The sequence below is a fragment of the Tenrec ecaudatus genome, chromosome X (genome assembly GCF_050624435.1).
Source record: "Tenrec ecaudatus isolate mTenEca1 chromosome X, mTenEca1.hap1, whole genome shotgun sequence".
Taxonomy (NCBI): domain Eukaryota; kingdom Metazoa; phylum Chordata; class Mammalia; order Afrosoricida; family Tenrecidae; genus Tenrec; species Tenrec ecaudatus.
This window is the reverse complement of record NC_134548.1, coordinates 120886749-120905428: the sequence shown is the minus strand read 5'-3', so window position 1 is coordinate 120905428 and position 18680 is coordinate 120886749. Positions and strand designations below refer to the sequence as shown.

At 39.6% G+C, this 18680-nt stretch overlaps 1 protein-coding gene across 1 annotated transcript in view; it reads left to right on the top strand.

Moving 5' to 3' along the window:
• Positions 1 to 18192, top strand: part of COL4A5 (collagen type IV alpha 5 chain) — a 295236-nt gene extending 277044 nt beyond the window's left edge. The window contains exons 46-51 of the mRNA XM_075538728.1: positions 2326 to 2424; positions 4034 to 4246; positions 13084 to 13261; positions 15172 to 15286; positions 15630 to 15802; positions 16990 to 18192. Coding sequence (XP_075394843.1) covers positions 2326 to 2424; positions 4034 to 4246; positions 13084 to 13261; positions 15172 to 15286; positions 15630 to 15802; positions 16990 to 17071 — 860 coding nt within the window. The 3' untranslated portion in view covers positions 17072 to 18192. The remainder of the gene's footprint in view (positions 1 to 2325; positions 2425 to 4033; positions 4247 to 13083; positions 13262 to 15171; positions 15287 to 15629; positions 15803 to 16989) is intronic.
• Positions 18193 to 18680: the final 488 nt, after the last annotated feature.

Here is an 18680-nt window from a genome sequence, read left to right as displayed (position 1 = left end):
AACCAGCACAATATATATATATATATATATATATATATATATATATATATATATATATATATATATATATAAATTTCCCCCCCTTTTTTCCCCTCCAATTTCTAGTGATGCCTAATAGAAGGCAGAGGTGGGCAAGGCCTCACTGTCACAGGACATGGTGTTGATCTGGGCTCCAGAGCCGGACCATATTGGGGGAAAATGCTCTTCAGATCAGCAAGCCCTCCCAGGTCCTTGCAGGCCCGTAGAGTTGAGCCTGTGGGCAGAGGTTACACAAGTGGGAGCAGCCCCCCAAGGGCGGGCCTCCTGCACCAGCTGGAAAATGTTAGGGCTGCAAGGGGTGCTGAGAGAGGCACAGGCCATAGCGCCTGCCTCCAATGCCAGCTGTGAAGGGCTGGGGTAGGCTTAGACACTGGCGCTGGGAACCCCGCAGGGCCCCGAATTGGTAAGAGCCAGCTGGGACGCACAGATGGCTCTCACGGGGACCGCAAAGCCGTGTCCTAGACTCCCTAGCAGACGGGATATTTATCGCTTAAGCTGCAGGCCCTGTGAGCTGCGCAGACTCCACAGCGACGTGGTCCGAGCTGGATTGGACAGCGGCGGCTCTGGTGGGAAATAGAGGGAAATGGCGTTTGTCCTCCATCCTGGAATGAATGTGTCATGGCAGGCTCAGAGCTCGGAGCCACCGGCCACTGGAAACCCCACATTGCACCGTGGAAGGCAACGCTGCTCCCGCAAGAGTCTAAAACCCTGTCCCCCGCGCTCCCAGTAGGCAGGGGCACCCACTGTTGCGCCCAGCACTTTGGTACTGGAAGGGGGGCCCTCGGAAGGCAGGATTAGTGTCCCAGGCTGCAGCTACAGGTCTCTGCGTTGGCGCAGGCCACACTGGAGTGGCTCTGGCGGCGGAAACGCAATGTCTTGGGTAAAAGGAGGCTGGGGCTCTGGTGCAACTCGAGTCAGCGGGAAGTGCTCAGCACAGGTTCCCAGGCCGGGAGTGGAGCGGGCGCTAAGCTGATGGGGGTGGGCAGCCAGGCAAACCGGGTGCCTGTGGAGAGTTCCCAGGCAGCAATGGGTGTGGATGGTCCCCCGTGAGGGTCGCCCAGGCAGCACCCCCCGGGACTGCAGGTCAGTTACCTGGTCCTTGGATAAATGGAAGGAGAAGGAGGGACGCAGGCCCAAGGGCAGATCACTGCCATGTGGGGAGAGGGGAACCATGCGAAAGGGAAGTTTCGCTCCTAGTGGTGTCCCATGAGTGGGCAGCTGCTGTAGGGGTTCCCGCCACTGCTGTGCGTGTCTCAGCAGAGCAGGCAAGTGAGTCTGCCTCGGGTTCCCGGTCTGGGGATGGAGTGGGGCTATAGCTAGTCATGGCCATGATGGCGGCAGCCTAGTGAACCGAAATGTCCCACTAATCCGGTCCTGTATCACCAAAGCCCCTGCTCAGGACAAATGCGTGGGGTGGGGCTGGGGTGCTGTCCCAGGGGGATATTTCACTCACCAGACTCCTACCACTCAGCTAACTGGACACCAAATCCCCTTTGTTTGAAAGAGCTCTCAGAGTATGTGGGTCCCCTGGTTCCCCATCTTCTCAGAATCACAACTCTTCTTAATATGCTTAAACTATTGAACTGTATGATATGTAAATTATATGTCTGTAAAACTGTTTAAAACAGAAACTACATAAACAAAATGTGTTTGAATTATTATATGTAAAACTGTTCATTTGCTTTGTAACCTTCAGCTAATTTACAATAAATAGTTATAATGTGATCTAATAAAACTCTAACAAAATGAGTATGCACTTAAGAGATAGTGTTTCCTTTAGTCTAACCACCGGAAAGATAGTAGACTGATACAGGAGGCTACCAATTCCCCGCTGTGAAGACCATCAATTTAATAATGAAATCTTACCTAATTGAGTCTTCAACACTATCTTTGCTGCCATCTTGAATTACAATATAATTATAATATAAAGCTAAAAACTAACTTCAGACACTCTCTCCTATTAAGTGTCTTACCATAAATAAAGTACATCTGGCATTAAGCCTTCTCTAAAAGGATGGTAATCTCTGATGCCTTGTCTGATCCTAAAAGCAAAGGGAGCACATCGACCATATTAAGGGAATCTCCTCAGCAGCCTGTGGGATGTTTACAAGAAAATCCTTACCTGCTTCTACTGTCCTTGGATTGAGTTTTTCCTTCAGTTTAGTTGGACTTAAGCCAAGACTGGCTCATGAATTCATGAACTCTCAAGGACCATGGGGCTCCTAGATCTCTTTGGATGTAGAAATTCTACCCACATTTGTAAACCCCATTTCTTTTATCCTGTAGGTCCAAATGGCCCTCCAGGAGATCCTGGACGCAATGGGCTTCCTGGCTTTGATGGTGCAGGTGGGCGCAAAGGAGATCCAGGTCTGCCAGGCCAGCCAGGTAAAACAATTAAAGCAATGATGCTAACTTTGGTCTATAAGTCGACAAAACCTCTACATATAGTCTCCAAAGCCAGTTTTTGAGAGGGGCCAGTCGTGCATTTGGAACTAGGGAAGATCCAGGAAAGCACATTCAAGGAGTTTTATTACCAAAAGAGAAATGTCTCAAACCAAACTCACTGCCACCGAGCAAATCCAACTCCTAGCAACCCAGTATAGATTTTTCAAGACTGTAAATTTTTACTGGAGCAGATTGCCTCATCTTTCTCACTTGTTGTAGTTCAAGCTGCCAACTTTGCATTTAGCATTCAAGTTCTTAACCAAGTGCACCATCAAGATGGTTTTTCTTGTGTTCCTTTATGTTTTTAGAGCACCAGAAATCCAATGCTCTTAAGATGGAGGTTGTCCAGGTGCGCACTGTCCTTACCTGTTTAGTTACGTTTAAAGATACTGATTTAACTGTCTCAAGTATATTGAAACTATTGTTACTATGCCCATATTTGAAAATAATCACAGTAAGGCTCTAATTCCCTTCATAAAATGCAATAAAGTATAATTGAAAAGTGGAAGTGGTTCCCATCGAGCTTTAATGAGCATCATGCTGAGGGGACAAGAACAAATCTATGTTCAGATGCCAATTCGGTACACATAATTTTGAAGCCATTTATTAATAGGTTGTCATGATAATTTTGAATCTTGTATCTATTAGATTTCCTTTCTGTTCTCAACCTAAATTATTTATGCTGTCAAAACATGCCCTAAAATAATATTGCTAAAATAGAAATAGAAGAGTATAAATTAAATAGGTTTTTTAGTATATGCTAGCAACTTTAGATGTGTAATAACAGAGAGTATATGTGGGGGGAAATTATTAATGGCAGGGTAGTGATACATACAGCTTTCCTAGAACCAACACCCTCACATTTCATTAACTCTATATTTCTATGGAAGAAACAAGCTGGTATCACCTTCATCACATATAACGATTGCTGTGAAGTTCCCCCACCGCACTAAAAAAAAATTCCAGACAGAATTGTTAAATGGTCTCAAATCAGGAGACTAAATGGAGAGGGAGGAACTAAGAGTTGATTGAAAAGAGACAGTTTATAAATAGTTCTGAGAATGCCCTGCCTAGTCTCTAAACAAAGCAGTGTGCCCGAGAATATTTTCCCAGCCAGATTCAAAGGAAAATAGTGTTCATCAGTGAGGGTGGCAGACTGATAGCAATACATCCTTCTTTTCCTTCATTTCTACTTGATGAATAAAATAGCCAGCTGAATGTGATCTTGGAGCTTGGAGCCCTTGAGTACAGTGAAAGATTATATAATGTACAGGTTCCTCAAGTAAGTATCCATTCTTCACATATAACTTCTCATTTTTCCAGTATTTATGTAGTACCTAACATCTTTGACTAATTCCAGAAGGAAAAAAAATTGAGGGTGGACACCCTATCTTTTCTTCAAACCCACGATATCAAATAATGGACAATGTTTAGATATTCCATAAATATGAAGTTATATAATCTAATGAGGCCATAATATTTTGTTGACAATCATAATAATGGATCAGAGTTTACTTAATTTTGCATCTTGATAAATCCATGAAAATAGGTACTCGTGGTTTGGATGGTCCTCCCGGCCCAGATGGAGTGCAAGGTCCCCCTGGCCCGCCTGGTACTTCCTCTGTTGTCCATGGATTCCTCATCACACGCCACAGCCAGACTACAGAGACACCACAATGCCCTCAGGGAACTGTTCATATCTATGAAGGCTTTTCTCTTCTCTACGTGCAAGGAAACAAAAGAGCTCATGGTCAAGACTTGGGTGAGCACATTGGCATCTTCTTTCTTACTGTATATTTTGCTTTGGTTTTGAAAATCCTGTGGGCCAAGGAGATGCATCTCTCTACTCCTTGGGGGCTCACCTCAAGGATGACTGAACATAATCACAATGATTTTTAAGTGAATGTTATTTAACCTTAAACTAGAAGCATTAATTAGTATATCACAATGTATGGTTTTTGGCTTAAAGCATGACATTTTGGAAATAGTCATATTTATTTTGCGTTAACTTAGTTTATGAAAGAAGATTCCTTAAGATCTCTGCAGTACAGCAGTTGCTTGTGTGGGCAGCATTGCTAACTCCTGGGAGATAGCATCCTCTTCCCTGGCAGTGAATTTTATCAAGTTGAAAGATGAATTCTGAAGAGAATCTTGGTTCTTAGATCAGAGAATGTAAGCTCAGTGCTTGCTTATGCTAATAAATAGTTCTTAATCCAAATGCCCCAGCTTTCTAAAATATTTCTAGATTATTTTGAAGCTATACAAAGAAGTATTTTTAAAATTAAAAAATCCACTTCATTTAATGTGTTTTCATGCATTTTCTCTAGTTACATGGGCAGTTGTGTTAATAGGATTAGGCTAGACTCAATGATTCACAAGCCCCATCCATCCCTAAGATTTAAAGGCCCTATGCGGAAGTTCCTTTTATGGCTACAAAATCCTGTTTGTCCTTTTCTGGAATTTGGATTTTGATCCTGAAATTCCATATTTTGACCTGTTGTTTTTAGGAGACAAAGAGTCAGCTTTTACTCATAACGATCCTGCTCACAACAGAACAATACACTGCCAAGTCTTGCGCCATCTTCACAATAGTTTCTATGTCTGAGCCCATTGTAATAGCCACTGCGTCAATCCATTTCATTGAGGGCCTTTCTTTCCTTCCCTGCCCCTCAACGTAAGACTTAAGAAGAATGGATACCTTGCTTCATTTGTCCTTTTAGTAGTCCGTAGTACTTTCAATATTCTTCTCCAGAACTACAATGGAAAGGTATCCATTCTTCTTAAGTCTTCCTTATTCAATGTCCCAACTTTCACATGAATATGAAGCAATTGAAAACACCGTGGCTTGGGTAAAGCACAACTTAGTCCTCAAAGTAACAATCTGCTCTTCTAAACTCTAAAGAGTTCTTATGCTGCACATTTACCTAATGCAACCCGTATTTTGATCTCTTGACTGCTATGTCCATGATCGTTGATTGTGCATTCAGCCAAGACAAAATCCTTGACAACTTCAACCTATTTTCCATTTTTCATGATGTTACCTGTTGATCCAGTTGTGAGGATTTTTGTCTTCCTTACATTGAGTTGTAATCCATACCGAAAACTATAATCCTTGATCTTCATCAGCAAGTGCTTTAAGTCTTCCTTACTTTCAGCAAGCAAGATTGTGCCATCTGCATATTATAGGTTGTTAATAAGCCTTTCTCAAATCCTGATGCCGCATTCTTCTTCATATGCTCCAGTTTCTATGATGATTTGGTCAGCATACAATTTGAATGAGTGTGGTGAGAAGATACAACCCTGACACAGACCTTTTGTCATTTTAAACAATGCAATATTCTCTGTTCTGTTCAAACAACTGTCTTTTGACCCATAGACAAGTAATGCAAGGAGCACAATGAAGTGTTCTGGAATTCCCATTCTTCTCAAGGTTATCCATAGTGTGTTATGATCCACATAGATGAATGCCTTAGCATAGTCAATAAAACACAAGTAAACATCTTTCGGGTATTCTCTGCTTTCCGCCAAAAGCCATCTGACATCAGCAATGATATCTCTTGTTCAATATCCCCTTATGAATCTGGCCTGAACCTTTGGCAGCTCCCTGTCAATGTAATGCTGCAACCATTGTTGGATGATCTCCAGCAAACTTACTTGCATGTGATATCAATGATATTGTTCTATAGTTTAAGCATTCTGTTCGGTTACCTTTCTTTGGCCTCGGTACAAATATGGATCTCTTCTAGTCAGTTGGCTCAAGACAGCCCTGGCCAACTAGAGCGGGCACATTCCCTTAATGGAAGCCAATACTCTTCTATTTTATTTAACTTTCTCTAGCTTTGGTTTCTACATTTCAGTCCATTCTGTCTTCATTTTCAGAGCCTTACTTATACCCAAAATCAGCCTTGTAAACTTCAAATCCATAATTTCTCTTCTATATCACCTCTCAGGTCAATGGGTGCCATCAGGTGTTTTTGAGCCTCAATTTAAAAATGTAACGCAATAAGAAAATAGAATATACTATCTAAGACTTCACCCTAACGTCTCAGAATGTATGTTTTCAGTCCATCAAGAATAGTTAAAATATACATCGGACCTTGGAGGCTTCAAACTGGCCCTGACTCTGATAAAGTTTAAGCCACAGACACCAGAAGCCCATGTTTGGACCCAAGAATGGTCATTGATTTCAGAGATTCTGCTAGGGCTCCCAAACAAATCAAATTCGAAGTATCTTGATGACAAAACAAAGAATCAAGGCAGCTCCAGGTTTGATGTTAAAGACAAATAAATGACATGAAAGAGTAAACCATCTCTGTTGAATTAGTAGACAGGTTAAAGAAAACAAAACTCACAGCCATTAATTTTATTCAAACTCATAGCAACCCTCTATACAGTTTCTGAGACAGTAAGTCTGTATAGAATTAGGCAAACTCATCTTTCTCCTACAGTGTAGTTGGAGGGTTAACAGTTCAATATAGCTACCTCAAAGTACCACTAGGACTCCTAGTGGAAGGATTATGGTATGTTAAAAAAAAAGTTGGACATAGAGGATTGAATTTTCAAATTTGTATGCCTGGGAGAAAAGAAAACACATGAAAGACCATTAATCTATTGAAGACTTAAATGTTTAGGGTGTCGGATACCCTAAGGATGCATGGGATAAACCTCTCATCAAGAATTTGTAGACTATACTCCAGGACGCCAATCAATATGGGCAGCCTTAAGTACGGAGACAACAAAATACACCTGATCTCATTCGTCTGAGTCTTCCTCTTTCAAACAAGTTTTTTATTATACATTATGTGAAAGTTCCACAGAGTAGCTCATAGATTTCCATCCAATAGTTCATGTCATTTTGATTAAACACATCCACTGTGATCCCCTCAATGTATCACCATTTATCCAACTTCCTATTGATCTCTCCTATTTCCATTCCTTCTTCTTTCCAAATCCTCTGAAATTTGCCCATGGATTTTAAGTGGTTGTCTTTACTAGTTCATTTCCAGACATGTGGGGCAAGGACCATAATCTCAGTGGTTCTATCAGGCTTTTTCTGACCAATAAGCATAGTCTCCTCTATAACTTTGAGTTCTGGTCCACAAGTTTCTCTCACTCTATCGAGGACCTTCTAATGTGATCTTTTCCAGAACAGCTTATAGTGGTAGCCAGGTATAATCTAGTCCTGGTTGCAGAGTTATGGAGACTAATATTTGTGTGGTCTTTTAGTCCATTGGATTATTAATTGTTTCCATGTGTCTCATTTTTCACCATTCTTCTTTCCTCTGCATGAGGAGAGACTAATTCAGTTGTGGGTCTTCCTCTTATGTACCTTTCCTTTTCTCCTTTTTTCTGAGACCAGGGGTATTTCCTGCTGTGTTCGTAATTAGCAAATAATGTTAGTTTGTCCCTGTTGGTTACTTTAGAATTTAGATTATACAAGGTACTTTTAACAAAAAAAAATAATAATAATAAAAAATAAAAAAAAAACAAGGTACTTTTACATCCTTAGTCTAATTTGGTTTTCACAATAATGAGCAATAGAGATACTTATGGATACATATTTGTTTTTTGTTTTCACACAAAGAAATAGGCTACGAGGTTAAGTGACTTATTCAAAAGACCCTATGGAAAATATTCTCTAAAATGTATTTTAAGATTTTAAAAAATATTTTTTAAATATTTTTTTTCAAAGCTTCAAATGAAGCTTCTGAAATGGTTCCCAATCAAGAGTAGACATATATAACTTGGGTGAAGAGAAAGAAAAAAAATACTTAGATGAATTGGTTGACCAAAGAAAGAAAGAAAATCTTTTTAACCCATCTGGGACCTACCATATAAAAGTTTCCAATGGTGGTCCACTGAGCTTAAGATTCATTGGTCTTTCATTAGTCATCTTTAATCTGAGGCAGACATAATCCCTCAGATACATGAAGACTATCCAAGAGGTACATAACATTTTAAGGGAATCCATTTTCAAATTTTTAATCTTTATACATTTTTTATTAAATAATTTTATTGAGGGCTCTTACTTCTCTTCTCACAATCCATACATTCATCCATCATATCAAGCACATTTGTACATATGTTGTCATCATCATTTTCAAAGCATTTTCTTTCTACTTCAGCCCTTGGTATCAGCTATTCATTCTCCCCCCCCCTTCCCTCCCTCCCTCCCTCATGAACCCTTGATAAGTTATAGATTATTATTTTCATGCCTTACATAGCCATCTGTCCCCCTTTACCCACTTTTCTATTATTCATCCCCCTGGGAGGGGGTTATATGTTGATCCTTGTGATCGATTCCTCCATTATTCCCCCAACTTCCCCTTATCCTCTTGGTATCTCTATTCTCATTGTTGCCCCTGAGGAGTTTATCTATTCTGGACTCTCCATGTTGTGGGTTCTATCTGTAGCAATGTGCATGTTCTGGTCTAGTGGTGGGGAGGAAGCATTAAAGAACTAGAGGAAAGTTGTGTGTTTTATCGGTGCTATACTGCAACCTGACTGGGTCATCCCTTCCTTGTGACCCTTATGTGAGGGAATGTCCAATTGTCTACAGATGGGTTGGGGGCCTCCATTCCTCATCATCACCCCCTCCTCCATTCACATTGGTATGATATTGTTCTGGATCTTCAATGCCTACTGCCTTATACCATTGGCACCTCATGATTACACAGGCTGGTGTGCTTCTTCCATGTGGAATTTGTTTCTTCTCAGCTAAATGGCCACTTGTTTATCTTCAAGCCTTTAAGACCCAAGATGCTATAGTTTTTTATAGCCGGGCACCATCAGCTTTCCTCACCACATTTGCTTATGGACTCATTTTGTCTTCAGCGATTGTGTCAAGTTCATGGATTATTAGAACAAAATGTTCTTGTGTTGAGGGAGTACTTGAGTTGAGGCCCAATGTCCATATGCAACCTTAATTCTTAACATAGATATAAGTACATAGATCTATTCCCCTCTCATTATATAAAAATATATTTACATATGTACATGCCTGTATTTAGATCTCTATAAATGTCCTTTGCCTCCTGGTTCTTTCCTCTATTTCCTTTTACTTTCCTCTTGTCCCACCATCATGTTTGGCCTTCATTCAGATTTAGTAATTCCTTGCTGCTACATTGCACTTGATTAAGCCCACTAGGCATCATACGCCCTTTTCTCCATTGATTTTCATTCACTTGTTGTTCCCTTGTTCCTGGTTTGATTCCCCACCCCCTTCCTTTCTCCCATTTCCCCTTCTCCTATATCCACCTCCCCGAAACCCTGGGTCGTTCTTATTGTCTCCGAATTGCTTATCCCATCTATCTTATCTAGATAGGCATGCAGAGACATTGATATGCACAAAACCCAGCAAAGCCAAACAAAGCAACAAAGGAAGATAAAACCAACAAAACAATAACAACAAAAAAGAAACTAAAACCAAGATAACAACAACAAAAAGAAAGCCAGTGACAAAAAATGGAAGGCCTATAAATAGTTCCAGGTCTGTGGTTTTCCAGTCTGATGGGTTGCCACACTCTGTCTTCAACGTCTATTTTGGATATTCCCTAGGAATTTGATCACTTTGCTCCCCTTCCCACTCTTTTTCATGCCTTTGGTGTTTTGCCCCAGTGTAATGGGGTCATATTGGGCACAATTCCTACACTGTGTCTTCAGTATTGTCCTCCATAGCACTATGGTTCTGTGAGGGGGGGTCGTGTCTCCTGGTGGGGCTGGGCCTATGGTCCTCTCTTGTGCATTGTCTGCTCTGAGCAGGAATACCATCCTTGGGGCTTGGTGGGTCAGGATGTGGTCTCCTCACTCTCCATCCCTCTTCGTTTCTCCTGTGTGCTCTAATCAGATGTTCCCCTTTCCCCAAGCTGTAACTTCAGGGCTGTCCTCTGAAGTGCACTTTTCTGGGGGATTAATCTTTATATAATTTAAAATTTTTTATTTTCTTCTCTTGCCCTGCCCTTCCTGTCCCCCAGCCCCAGTTTCTCTGCAATCATCAACATCTATTTCTTCTTTTGACACTGCAATTTATTTATTTAATAAATTATTTTATAATTTTCAATCAATGTTCTATGACTTACTCTCTTGTATAATAAGGTTAGGCACCCTTCAGCAAGGTTTTGTTCCTGATTCTGTGTGTATATGTTCTAAAAGTAAAATGCATTTTTCTTTTTTTAATAATGAAACATTTTATTGGGGGCTAACATTTGTTTCTTTTGGTATGAAAACTGTTCTTTTAAAGATTTAGATTTTTATGATAATGGTCTCATACAGTATTTGTCTTTCTGGGATTGGCTAACTTCACTCAGCATGACAGCTTCCTGATTCTCTTGCATGTCATGAGATGTTTGCTAATCTCATCCCTTGTTTTTGAGTGATGCACACTATGCCATTGTATGTATGTGGCAAAGTTTGTTTGTTATTTATATATTACCGACATTTATTTATCCATTCCTCCACCTATGAGCATCTAGATTGTTGCCATCTTCTTGCTATTGTGGATAAGGCTGTGATAAACATGGGTGTACACATATCTGCTCATGTTTTGCGCCTTCTTTCTTTAGTGTCTACACTGAGTAGAGAGATTGCTGGGTCATACTGCATTTTCTATTCCTTTGTGTTTGAGAGAGTGTTATACCATTTTCCACAGTGGTTGTACAGTTTTAATTCCGTTTTCATACATACTTTATCCTAAAGTTTATGCCAGTGAGTATGCTTTGGGTATCCTCCTTTCCAACATCTCCTTTCACTATCCCCCCATTCCCACTGATAAAATAATTTTAATACAGCACAAGGCCTTAAGAATGAAACCTCTAGGAGATAGATTGAAACAATTCCAAATTATGGATTTTGTTAAAGTCTCCATGAACCCAGGTCCTATAACTTGCTTCTAGTCAATCTCACTAAGGAATACATTGCCAATGAAAGTTTAGCTTATGCTTCATAATTGTAATTTATGTCTATATTTTGATTGGTTATGAATTAATGGTAGTTACAATGCTGAATCTGTTCAAAATAAAATATTTAACATAGAAACCTTTATGGGACAATGTAAAAGGTGATTTTAAATTTTTGAGAAATATGGCAGGTAAAAGTCCATAAAAGACTTTTGGGCATGAAACTATATTTTAAAAAGAAACACACGGCCTTCGAGTCAGTGCCAACTCCTAGCGAACCCCTGTGGGTTTCTGAGAGAGTAACTGTTTACAGTAGTAGAAAACCCAGTCTTAATCCTGAGAAGCTGCTTTGATTTTGAACTGCCAACCATGCATATTCACAGCCCAATGTGTAATCACTACAGCACCAGGCCTCCTTCAAATTACATTAGGATATAATCTTAGACTATAAAAATAAATAAATGTGAGGAAAGTAGTATAGGAAGTATGATTCCCACATGCCGAAGGAATAATGCAAAATTTCCAAATGTCAAATGTAAGTTCATGCACGTTTTCAAATGCTAGCTTAAAAAAAATTAACTGTTATTAAGTTGGAAATCATTACCTTGGACGCACTTAAAAGAATGATGAAAAGATTGATTTCTCAATGTCAATATTTATGAAGTGAGAGCTGGAAAGATAGAAATGTGCATTGTAAAGTCTCTGCCCCAGGTTTACGAAGTAGAGAATAAAAGGGTGGATTATGAGATGAGAGGCAATAACTAGCGTCTTCATAACTTGCACAGCATAAAATTATATTTGTGATTAAAATTTTTAGATGTCCTCTTGAAAACATGTTAGTAGGTACATCATTTCTCATTATTGTTTTATAAGCAAATGAAGGAAGCAAAAGCCTAATCAGACAGAGATAATCTCCATTGCCCCTACTATTTCTTTTAGTTTTTTCTCACCTCCTTCATTCCTCTCTTATTTCCTTTTTACTTTTATTCACCTCTTACTGAACTTACCGCTGGTCACTGTGCAGAGTAGTTAGCACTCTTGTGATTCCTAAGCTTAGTCTGGTTGCAACCAATGCAAGATAAATTACAATACAATACAAAACAACATGGTTGTTGCTGCTGCTGTTGTATGCCATTGAGTTGATTCCATTTATAGAGACCCTATAGGACAGAGTAGAATTGCCCCATAGGGTTGTCTAGGCTGTAACCTTTATGCGTACACATCACTAGGACTTTACTACCGTGAAGAACCTTGGGTTCGAATTGGTGACCTTTTGGTGAGCAACCCATTAAGAGCCGGGTGCTGAACCACTGTGCTACCAAGGCATATTCACAATACATACACTGTAGGTATTCTGAAAGAAAAGAGCATCCTAGAACAAGGGATAGAAACAAGATATTGTAATGACTCAGTGTATGCTCTCCATTCGGTCACAATAAATTACAAAATATTCTTCATTTGAAGAAACCATTGTTTATAATATGTGTCGCTAGTTTGAAACCTGCTGTGGGGAATATATAATGAGCTAGCCATAAAAAGTATCCATGTGCATTTTAATTTTATAAATATTAAAATGTGAGTAATTGTACATCTGGGGGGAAGAAGGAAATAAGGTATGTTTATCGTCCAAGAAACGTGGGCCTTTTGGTTCAGGGTGGATCATAGTAAGGCAGTCCTTCAACGTCTTCTCTCCAATTCTTCCTAGGGACGGCTGGCAGCTGCCTTCGTCACTTCAGTACCATGCCTTTCATGTTCTGCAACATCAATAATGTTTGCAACTTTGCTTCGAGAAATGACTATTCTTACTGGCTCTCCACCCCAGAGCCCATGCCAATGAGCATGGAGCCCCTGAGGGGGCAGAGCATCCAGCCATTTATTAGCCGGTGAGACGTGGGTAAACTTTTACCAATACCAAGTTAGTTAAGACAAAATGAATTCAAAGAAAATGTAATGATGTTCCTCCCAGGTTGGGTAAAACAGATGCACCTTTATAATATTCACTTCAGTATTTAGTTCAATTTCTATTTATTGAGATTTTCTTTGGACAAGGCCTTTAAGGAGAGATGTAATGTAAGATGCAATGAACTCGTGTTCATGTCTTTAGGTAAATGCATGTAAATTCACCTACTGTAAACCAGACTTGGACTAAATGCTATAATCTAAACAATGTTATGAGAGTTTAGAGAAAGGATGCTTAATTCCAATTTAAGTAATCCAGGGTGACTACCCAAAAGACATAAATTTTTGAACATTTCCAATTCGTGGAGAATTGGAAGCACTTTAGACACAGCAGTTGATAAGGAGTACATGCATACCCAGAAAAGAAAATGGGAATGACTAATAAATCTATGTAGCGAGAATATAGGGGGAAATTTGCCTCGAGAGAAAAGATTGGAAAGTTAGTTTGGGCCCAGATGGGAAAAGGCATCGGGTACCAGATTGGAGTTCAGAGTTTAGTTGGTACATGAAGAGGCCTCAAAAAGTTGATGGGAAAAGTCCATTAGCATTTAATTCCCCTTTACCATGAACATTTTGAAGCCACATCATATAATGTGGCACCTTCAAAAGGTTCTGAGATATACTTCAGTAAAGATTACGAAGCCATCTCAATATGTGAGATGGATTACGGAGGGGATACTTCGGAGAGAGGACTGTTGCTATCATCCTGATATGAGTGGAAAAGAAGTGGCGGCAAGGGGCTTTTAGAGATGTCACATTAATAGAGAGAACTGGGCTATTAATTAGCTCTGAGGAGGAGGAGCTGGAGGTTTGAAGCACAAGCCAGGAAAAGGAAGGAGATACCATTAATGACGATTTCCTCTAATTTTGCCATCTTGGAATCAACCTTTAACTCACACACCTAGGTAGATTGGATATTGCCATTTCATTCTAAGACCTGATTGATCCAGCAGTCCAATGACCCTAAGGAAGGACTGACTGGAAAACCTAGTTTCTCTTAGTAGAATATGTATAAAGGCCTTTTTAATACACTTACCCAAATCCTTTAAAGAATTATTTGTGGGTGTATGTGCGTGTGTTTAATATTCATCAGTTCCACCTCTTATAAGTAAAAGGTCCCCTAAATGTATTTCTTATTGTATTGGCAAACCGTGCCCAAATGGACCTGTCATATTTCACAGAGGTCCCTTCCAGCCCTTAATTGATTAAAGATTTAGTAAACTCATCTGTATTTACTCTGTTGCTACTTGGCTTGATTTGATAGATGTCAGCCACATCCCCCAGTGACTTGGGTACTTCCCAGCATTCCAGGTTATGTTGTGCTTCTCTAGATATGGCCCAGTGACTCGTGAAAGGCCCCTGAACCACGAACAATAAGTGGGGATGGAGAATGTCTGTTTTGTCCATTCCAGTTTACCAGGCATTTTTCTTACCACCATTTCAGCATTACTAAATGCCTACCGTCTGATTGGGCATGCCAACAGCAAGTAGTATGTGAAATACCTAAGCCAAACTCTTATAGTAATTATGGCATTGACTATAGTGAGTATTAATACAAATTGAAAGCAGAATTAGAAAATGGAAATGCTATAACAGTGATTCTGCAGTTTCCTTAGAAAAAGAAAAGAACTATTTTAGTTTATAATTTTATTCTTGTGTATTGGAAGACCAGACTTAAGCAAACACAACTCTCAAAATCCATTTCTCTCCTCCTTTCTTGAGCATTGAAGAAAACTTAATGGCCCTCTCTACCAGGAAGACTTCCAAGAAGTAGGACTTCTCTTTCCCACATACTCATTTTGTGGATTATGTTTCTCTTCCTTTTCCTTACCAGATGTGCTGTCTGTGAATCTCCAGGTGTGGTTATTGCTATCCACAGCCAGACGATCCAGATTCCTCATTGTCCTCAGGGATGGAATTCCCTGTGGATTGGCTATTCCTTCATGATGGTATGAAATATACTTCCTTGCCTTTGTCATCGTAGCTGTCTGTGGAATCTACCTTTCTTCTCAATAGGAAGTATCCCTGCCATTTGCATCCTAAGAAGTGTGAACCTCGAATAAGTTCTGTGCAAGCACTGTGTCCCTCTCATACATTTCCTAGAACCTATTGTCATCTGCTGCCTGCTGCTTTTGCTAACTACCCTTCGTGTCAATGCTGTTCTCTTGCCGCTGGCCCTCACGCCTCTACTGGCTTTCAAATTTCAGCCAGGCTCACCACATATCGTTTGGATATTCACTAAGATCTTATGGTACTTGTATATTGCAGCACATTTTTCCTTGTCTTTCCCAGCACACGAGCGCAGGAGCAGAGGGCTCAGGTCAAGCCTTGGCCTCACCTGGTTCCTGCCTGGAAGAGTTTCGTTCAGCTCCTTTTATTGAATGTCATGGGCGAGGTACTTGCAACTACTATGCCAACTCCTACAGCTTTTGGTTGGCAACTGTGGATGTGTCAGACATGTTCAGGTAAGGTGCAATGACTTTAGTTCAGGTCCAAAGCATCCCTCGGCAATGCTAGGGAAGAGAGGTGGAATGCACGAACACTTTATACCCAACAAATGTTAGGAATTGGTTGGACGGTGCTCTTTATTCTTGGGTTATTCTCCTCAACTGCCTGGCCCAGGTCAGAAAAATAGACTTAAGTGTGATTCAAGAGGACTTGGTACTCATCTTTTAATAGCAAAACAGAGAGAGTCAAGGAAAGGTTATAAAACCTACACAATAACCAATCAGAAATTGTTGGGTTACATTGAGGTGGCTCCAAGAATTGAACCTATATTCTGTGTTCCCTTTCCCAGCCCTGTAGGTTCTTTTCTCAGCATGTTTTCCAGGCTCTCATCAACCTGTTTCCATGAATAACACCATATATAGCACATGTTCTTCATGATTCTCCCATTTATTTGATTATTCCAATTTAAATTTATTTCCATTTTATTTGTTTTATTTTGAGTTATTATTATTTGATATTTCCCTTAAAGTCCTTATCATATATTTATCTTCAGTTGCCCAGAGTTTCCTCATTCCAGAACTTTTGGGAAAATATGTAAGGGAGAGAGAGACAAAAGTAATTAATCTTGAGGAGAAGAATTGTAAAAATACCCTTGACAGCTAATAGCTCCTAGGCCATAAGAGGTTGCTACATTTGAGCACACGGCTTAAAAGTAAATCTTTAAGTCATTCACAAAAGGACAAATATTATGTGAAACCACTATTATGGTGGTTAATATGGCAAGTGAAAGACTTTCTTATAAAAAACTTTGTTTTAAGTTAAAAACTTTCATGACAAAGGGAATAGGCTTTGGAATTTTGGGAATTTGCCAAACTAGGACAGTGGGGGTGGGGGGAAGAAAAAGCAATGGGCTGGTGTTAACTTCGGTGAAATGGATGGTGGATCCACAAGAGTGAAAAGAGAAATCAGCCAGTGAGCCAGTGAGGAGTAAACCATTAGGGGCTGGATGGGTGGTGTAAACTGCAGAATATACAATTAATGATTACAAATGTCTACCTAATTTGAAATTTTTAAATAAAGTAAATCATTAAATTATTAATAGAGTTGATAAATGCAAAAAGAATGTTTGAGGATTAATTCCAACCAATGATAGACTGAAATACCAGGAAAGGCTCATCTTATTATGTTGGTTCTTATTTCCCAGCAAACCTCAGTCAGAAACACTGAAAGCAGGAGATTTGAGGACACGCATTAGCCGGTGCCAAGTGTGCATGAAGAGAACATAATACTTTGAAGAATTCCTTGTGTTCAAATGTGATATGTATGTATATATATGTGTGTGTGTATACATGTCACCAAGATGAACTATCTCACTCTCTCCAACTTTACTCCTGCTGCCACCAATGGTGCTACAATATATGACCAAGAGAACATGTTAACTAGTAACCATGAAGACGCATGTACCTCAGTGATGTGCCACAGCAAGGTCTCCGTGACTTTTCCACAAAAGATTTACTTTTTTGGGTCATGAATGACTTTCTCCAGGGATTATAAGATGAAGATTATATATTTTTCCCAGTAACTAAAATGGCCTGTTAAAAATGCAATTAAGAGAAGAAGCACAGTAAAATAAAAGTGCTGCCATGTGGAAGAATCATTTTTCATGGTGCTACTAATCCTACTGTATCCCAGGTTTTTAATATAAAAGTGTTTCAGATTATTTTTCTCTGTAAGTAAAGAATGTGTATAATATATAAACAGCCTTGTAGGTCAAAATGTGGAGTCATTTAGATGTGACCTGGCCTGAATCATCCATCCCTCACAAGCAACCACAGGAAGGCCTAAAATCCAAACAGCAAGACTTTATATCCATCTTTATCAAAAGGGAGGGTTTATATACTATTACAGCAAGTCACTAATGAGAGTAAATTTATTTTGAGCTTCTTCCCATTAGTTTTCACTCTCATTACTCTGAATTTTAAATGTCTGGGACGCTAAATTATAATGTCTGTTGAGCAATTTATCTTTTGCTGTATTCTCCAAGCCTCATAAGACCACATGCCCCCTAATTTAATGTTTTTTAGGGGGGGGTCCAACTCATGTTGACTAATCCCTGACTGGGCAGAGTTCCCCCAAACAATTTTAGAATATGATAAAACTGCAAAAATATATTGATGATTTCTGTTTGGTGTTTCTTAGATAAGAATCATTCTCTTGTGGTCTCTGCTTGTACAAAAATGTGGAAGACTGGTTTATCTTCTCTCTTGAATCCCCCCCCCAAAAAAAGAAGTCAATTACTGTTCTTTAAAAGTGTTTGATCACTTTTAAATATTGTAAACAGTTTATTATAAGTAATCCCAGCTTATCTTCTCACTTCATGTCTTTTAACCTGTCAATATCAACTTAATTAAAGATGCCATATGTTGTAAGCACGGTGCTTTGTTATCTCTTGAGTCGATGTGCTAAAAGCCTTCTCTTTTACAGATCATGTGGTTCATGCGAACGTCCTCAGCAAATGGCTCCTTCTCAATCACTGTTAACTCTTCCAAACCAAAAGAGGTTTTTGCACCCTCTTAGTACTCAGAGAGCTGAGGGAGAATCTAAAACACTGTTTCTGAAAAGAAATAGAGAGAGGAGGGGGGAGAGAGAGAAAGGCACTTTGGGAGGTGTTTGTAAAAATAAAGGTGATGACATTACAGTTGGCTTTCTGGTAAAGAAAACAGAACTACGGTAGTTACCATTTGGGGATGAACTTTTGAATACTGTTAAAAGCAGATTAGTGTGTTAATAATATTCCTGAGGATTAGGAATGAACACATGTAGCTCTCTAAAATAATCCAGAGCTTGCCAAAAGGGGCATTAAAAGCCTCTATAATCAAATTTATGTTGCATCTA